Below are 6,287 nucleotides of genomic sequence, written 5' to 3'. Positions count from 1 at the left end.
CCTGCTTCTGTGACCTCTAAGAAACCCAGAGGACTAAAACTGTCACCCAAACCGTTCCTAGAATCTTCCATAATGAAGAGAATTAGTCTTAGATGGGGGTGTAATGTGAAATGCAAATGAGCACTTCATTTAAAATGCAAATAGGTAATTGAATTATGCAGATATGATTTCAGTCTCACCCAAAAAAAGAACCATTGCAAGAAATGATAACCCCAATTCTAAGTGTTTGTCAGCTGCTGGCAGCTAAACAGACTGGGTCTAGATCACTGTTGTAGACTGTCCTTCCCTTCAGACTTGCAATTCCAAATATCAAGTCTCATCTGGGGTTGGATGCCCTGGACAAGTTTACTTTTTGTTCAGTCACTGGACAGCAAATCATCACAGGTTTAAAACTGCTTTTTGGCCTTTCCCTGAGCGCACATAGAATTATCTTTTCAACTCATCGGTTCATGTGTCCGCAGCCGAGATGCTGAGCTGTCACTTGCATACTTCTGCTTTGAAGAATGTGTGTCGGTGGCTTGTTAGCCTTTCGCTGTACCAGAGTTTTAATTGAATTCCTAGAATAACATTTTTTTTCACATCATGTTTCTTTAAACAAATTATCAGCAACATTGCTGAAAATGTCTCAGGTTCCTCTGACAAATTCCTGTGATGTGTAAGGTAGGTCAGGAATGACTTTTAGTGGTTTTGCTCTTTTTAGCCAAGGACTACAAGGTGACACAGACTGTTAAAGCTGAAGAAAATCCTCACACTCTTTATCATTTTGTTTGCTTTCTCCTTTTTTTAATACATTAGAAATAATGTTTTTTAACTTAATGAAAGAACAATAAAAGCACTAAACACACTCGTATACAAATGTGCTTTAATTAAAAAAGACAGCAGTCAAATTTCTTCACAGCCCCCAATGGCCACATAATAGCAGTGCTGTCTGCAGACTGCCAAGTGTATGCCTCACTCACATACACAGACCTCTTCTGCTCAAGGTATTTAGCAATCAGAGCAATGCTTCATTTGATTACAGAGGAGCCAGACTGCCTTTATGTATGCACGTTTCTGCCAACTGATGTTAATTAACATCAGGAAAATGTGAAGCCTTGCCACTCTCCCCACTAGTTTGTCAGGGCCACCCATCAAGGTCAATTTTCCTCAGTGGAGAAGACAAGCAGGTTCCCTCCCCGTCAGCTTTGTACTGTTTGTGGTGTGTGCTTGTTGTGCAAGAGACATCTGTTTAATAATTGGATTGTGTGAGTATTTGTCAGTTGCACTTTTTTCTTTTTTCCAGGTTCTATTCTAAAAAAGCTTCTACACACTGGAAATTCATTCAAGGTAAGTGCTGTTTTCATTGCCGCATCAGGGCACCATAACACAAATGTGAATGTTGCACACAGAAGAGTCACATTTAGCTTTAAAGAAGGATGAAACAAGCTTCTTTTGTGTATCCACTAATATGATCCAGTCTCCTGCTGTCTAGATCCGCTGTGAGGGGATCCGTCTCTTCCTGCTGTGGCTTCAGGCCCTGAGGGACAACTGTGCTGAGGAGCAGTTCCTTATCTTTGCCTGTCTGGTACCAGGATTCCCTGCTGTGCCCTCCAGCAGAGGCCCCTGCACCCTGGACACCATCATTTACAACCCCTTCTCCAACCCTCCTGATGGTGAGGAGGGGCAGACAGACAGGAATATGCATGCTTCTACATATGCACATTTATAATGACATAGATTTTGTGAGATTTGTACAGCATTATATGATTAAAGATGGCCATTAAAGTCATATAAAACATGCTTAATATCAGATTTGTAGGTTCTTTTTTAGTGGTAAAATTATATTTTCCTTTTGATCTGTCAAACTGAGCAGCAAAAGTGGTGCCTGAGGAGATTACACCGCTGGTTCCAGCTGTAGCAGGAGAAAAAGTTGCAGATGACCAGACCTGTCATATCCTCGAAACACTGCTGAAGTACATTGTCATCCAGGTAATAACTTAATTATGCTGACAAAAGACTGTACAACTATGTGCCAGATTACACAGCAACTGTATTGTGCTTATTACAACTGAATTTCAAATTTGGCATTTGGTTAGCATGCGGTGGTCACCGTTGCCTCTCTTATAGTGTAGTCCCAGGTTGTAAGTGAGATGGAGAGACAAATGTCTATTGTTCATGATTTGAACTGGTCTGCAGTTATGTTGTCAGGTGTGATGCACATTGGGCCTACATGATGCTGAGTGTTTTCTCCATTTGTGTTGTAATTACTTTTTATTCTTAATCAAGTGTGAAGTGTTTAAAGTTGGAGGATGTTAATCTTACAAACCCCAGTTCCAATGGAGCTGGGACATTGGGTAAAATGTAAATAAAAACAGAATACATTGACTTGCAAATCCTTTTTGACCCACATTTAATTGAATACACCACAAAGACAGGCTATTTAATGTTCAAACTGATAGCCTTTATTGTTTTTTGCAAATATTCACTAATTTTGAATTTGATGTTTGCAACATGTTGGGACAGGGGTATTTTTTACCACTGTGTTACATCACCTTTCCTTTTAGCAACACTTAATAAGCATTTGGGAACTGAGGACACTAATTGTTGAAGTTTTGTAGGTGGAATTCTTTCCCAGTCTTGCTTGATGTACAACTTCAGTTGTTTAACAGTCCGGGGTCTGCGTTGTCGTATTTTGCGCTTCATAATGCGCCACACATTTTCAATGGGAGACAGGTCTGGACTGCAGACAGGTAGTACCCGCACTCTTTTACTACGAGGCCATGCTGTTGTAACACGTGCGGAATGTGGCTTGACATTGTCTTGTTGAAATAAGCAGGGACGTCCCTGTATGTACTTTTCAGCATTAATGGTGCCTTCACAGATGTGCAAGTTACCCACACCACGGGCACTAACACACCCCCATACCATCACAGATCCTGGCTTTTGAACTTTGCACTGATAACAATCTGGATGGTCTTTTTCCTCTTTAGCCCAGAGGACATGATTTCCAAAAACAATTTGAAATGTGGACTCGTCAGACCACAGCACACTTTGCCACTTTGCATCAGTCCATCTCAGATGAGCTCGGGCCCAGAGAAGCCGACGGTGTTTCTGGATGTTGTTGATGTATGGCTTTCACCTTGCATAATAGAGTTTTAACTTGCACTTGTAGATGTTGCGACAAACTGTGTTAACTGACAATGGTTTTCCGAAGTGTTCCTGAGCCCACGTGATAATATCCTTTACAGAATAATATCTGTTTTTAATGCAGTGCCACCTGAGGGATCGAAGGTTACGGGCCTTCAGTGTAGGTTTATGGCCTTACTGCTTACGTGCAGAGATTTCTCCAGATTCTCCGAATCTTTTGATGATATTATGGACTGTAGATGATGAAATACCTAAATTCCTTGCAATTGTACATTGAGAAACGTTGTTCTTAAACTGTTGGACTGTTTGCTCATGCAGTTGTTCACAAAGTGGTGAACCGCGCCCCATCCTTGCTTGTGAATGTCTGAGCCTTATGGGATGCTCCTTTTATACCCAATCATCACGCCCACCTGTTTCCAATAAACTTGTTCACCTGTGGAATGTTCCAAACAGGTGTTTTTTGAGCAATCCTCAACTTTCCCAGTCTTTTGTTGACCCTGTCGCAGCTCTTTTGGAATGTGTTGCAGGCGTCAAATTTAAAATGAGTGAATATTTGCAAAAAACAAAATTTATCATTTTGAGCATTACATATCTTGTCTTTGTAGTGTATTCAATTAAATATGTGTCAAAAAGGATTTGCAAGTCAATGTATTCTGTTTTTATTTACATTTTACACAATGTCCCATCTTCATTGGAAATGGGGTTTGTACGTGTACCTCCCCCAAACCATTTTGCCCCTGTGTACTGTTACTTAGAGGAACCTTCAAACTATTGTGGTGCAAACAATATGCTGTCAGTGTCTGAGTGACGCTGGAACCATCTCCTCTCCCTGTAGCCTGACCCTATCTGTCTTTGTGCTGTCTGTCTACCAGGCATCCAGTTTAGAATGGAGGAACAAAGAGAACCAGGACACAGGCTTCAGGTTTCTTTTCAGCTTGTTCAAGAAGTACTACCTTCCCCACCTATTCCCCTCCTTCACCAAGCTCACAAACCTCTACAAGCCTTTATTAGGTAAGCTGACATATGGTCATAGGTAAAAGAAGTAAATGAGTTGTAGCACATGGAAACAGTAGGCTTTATATTGGAGTATCTGAAGTCTGACATTAACAACATTTTTTATTCTATGGCATTATCCACTGTAATTAGATCATCACATCCAGAAATGCAGTACCTCAGATATTTTAGGAACACTATTTCATAATATTAATCCTAAATTTGAGGCTGTTCAATGAGTAAAATAATCCTGTCTGTTGAAAACCGCAGATTTAAATGTTTTTTTCTTTTTTGTTTGAAAATACAATAAGTATTCCAGTTGAACTACACAAACAAATCTATTGTGTTTACAAGACAGAAGGATGTATGATGTGTTTTGCTATGATTTTGGAATCCATAAACAGATTCTTAAAGAGAAAGATATGACAAGCAAGCATAATTTGAAATGACATAATGTAGGCAGACCCCTGGAGTCAGTGTTTGATCTTTCTTGCTCTTCTCCTTTGCCACATTCACACTACATGCTGAAGTAACTGAAATCTAGTTTTTTCTCCCCCAAGTGACTCAAGTCTTTCCATAGATGTGTGAACCAGACCTGGAAAGTACCGTAAAATCTGGACTATAAGCCTCTAGTTTTATCACAAGCTTTAAACCCGGCGGCTTAAACAACGATGCGGCTAATTTATGGATTTTTACGGGCTAACGAGCTTCATGCCGCCAATACATTTAGCCTCGTCACATCAGACCGAACTTACCGAACAGGTCACAGTGGACCAATGAAACCGTTCGAATTAAATCAAATGCACTCACACTAAATTCTTCAGATCGGTCATTTTGCACTTCATGCACACACCCTCATCATGGAAAACGCACAAAGAAATGCATATGATGCAGCTTTCAAGTGAAAGGAGGTCGATCTGGCTGTCGAAGAAGGAAATAGCTGCTGCATGTAAGCTTGGCATCAATGGATGGATGGTGAGACGTTGGAGAAGGCAGTGTGAAGAACTGACTCAATACAAAAAGACGACAAAAGCTGTGCAACATCTTTCTGTGTTAATATCTCATGTTACAACGTGGACACATGCGGCTTATAGACAAGTGCGGCCTGTATATGTACAATTTTTTTTTTCTTCTTAAATTTAGTGGGCGCGGCTTATAGTCAGGTGTGCTCAATAGTCCGGATTTTACGGTACTATAACTAAGTACATCTACTCAAGTACTGAACTTAAGTACAATTTTAGGGTATCTGTACTTGATTGTTTTCATTTTGTGCTGCTTCATACTTCACACTTTAATGTCGTGAAGTCAAAAAGAAAAGTATTGTACTTTGTACTCACTGCATTTATTTAATAACTTTAATTACTTTTCAGAGTCACATTACTAAAACAAAATACAGTATAATCATGAGACTTCAGTGTGAAATTCACAAGTGTCTTTTCAGCGCCTCACTCCTCTACACATGCGCATATCGGCTGTCCATTATTCAGTATCAGCCTTTCACAGAGCAGCATCAGTGACTGGGGGTCAGCGATGATACGAGGACGTTTTACATTTGTTGGACATATATGAAGAAGCTTCTGATTAGGCCAAGGCGGAGGGAACATGTCATAACTGAGCTGTTTGTGAGGAAATTGTGCCGTTTGACCTTCACACAAATGATGTCATTGTTGTTATTAGTCTACGCAGGCAGTTCACATTCAGTTAAATTTGCGCATATGAGGCAGTTTAGGCATGCAACGATGTTCAGATCGGAGGTGGATACGTGTCAAATGAAGATGAACCATGAACAGAAAAAGATGGGATCTAACATCCATCCATCCATTTTCCTCCACTTATCCGGGACCGGGTCGCGGGGGCAGCAGTCTAAGCAAAGATGCCCAGATTTCCCTCTCTCCAGACACTTCCTCCAGCTCCTCCAGGGGAATGCCGAGGCGTCCCAAGGCCAGCCGAGAGACATAGTCCCTCCAGCATGTCCTAGGTCTTCCCGGGGCCTCCTCCTAGTGGGACGTGCCCGGAACACCTCCCTAGGAAGGCACCCGGGAGGCATCCGAAACAAATGCCCGAGCCACCTCAGCTGGCTCCTCTCGGTGTGGAGGAGCAGCGGTTCTACTCTGAGCTCCTCCCGGGTGACCGAGCTCCTCACCCTATCTCTAAGGGTGCGCCCAGCC

The 6,287-nt window shown here is 41.5% G+C and overlaps 1 protein-coding gene across 5 annotated transcripts in view; it reads left to right on the top strand.

Annotated features, from left to right (window-relative positions):
* Positions 1 to 6,287, top strand: part of ralgapa2 (Ral GTPase activating protein catalytic subunit alpha 2) — a 101,933-nt gene that overhangs the window by 24,488 nt on the left and 71,158 nt on the right. For all 5 annotated transcript variants that reach the window (XM_020608554.1, XM_020608558.1, XM_020608553.1 and 2 more), the window contains exons 5-8: positions 1,283 to 1,326; positions 1,472 to 1,652; positions 1,853 to 1,968; positions 3,999 to 4,137. In XM_020608554.1, the coding sequence (XP_020464210.1) occupies positions 1,283 to 1,326; positions 1,472 to 1,652; positions 1,853 to 1,968; positions 3,999 to 4,137 (480 nt within the window). The remainder of the gene's footprint in view (positions 1 to 1,282; positions 1,327 to 1,471; positions 1,653 to 1,852; positions 1,969 to 3,998; positions 4,138 to 6,287) is intronic.

The sequence above is a fragment of the Monopterus albus genome, unplaced genomic scaffold (assembly GCF_001952655.1).
Source record: "Monopterus albus unplaced genomic scaffold, M_albus_1.0 scaffold94.1, whole genome shotgun sequence".
Taxonomy (NCBI): Eukaryota; Metazoa; Chordata; class Actinopteri; order Synbranchiformes; family Synbranchidae; genus Monopterus; species Monopterus albus.
Note: the sequence above shows the minus strand (reverse complement) of the source record. Positions and strands in the feature narration are given on the sequence as shown.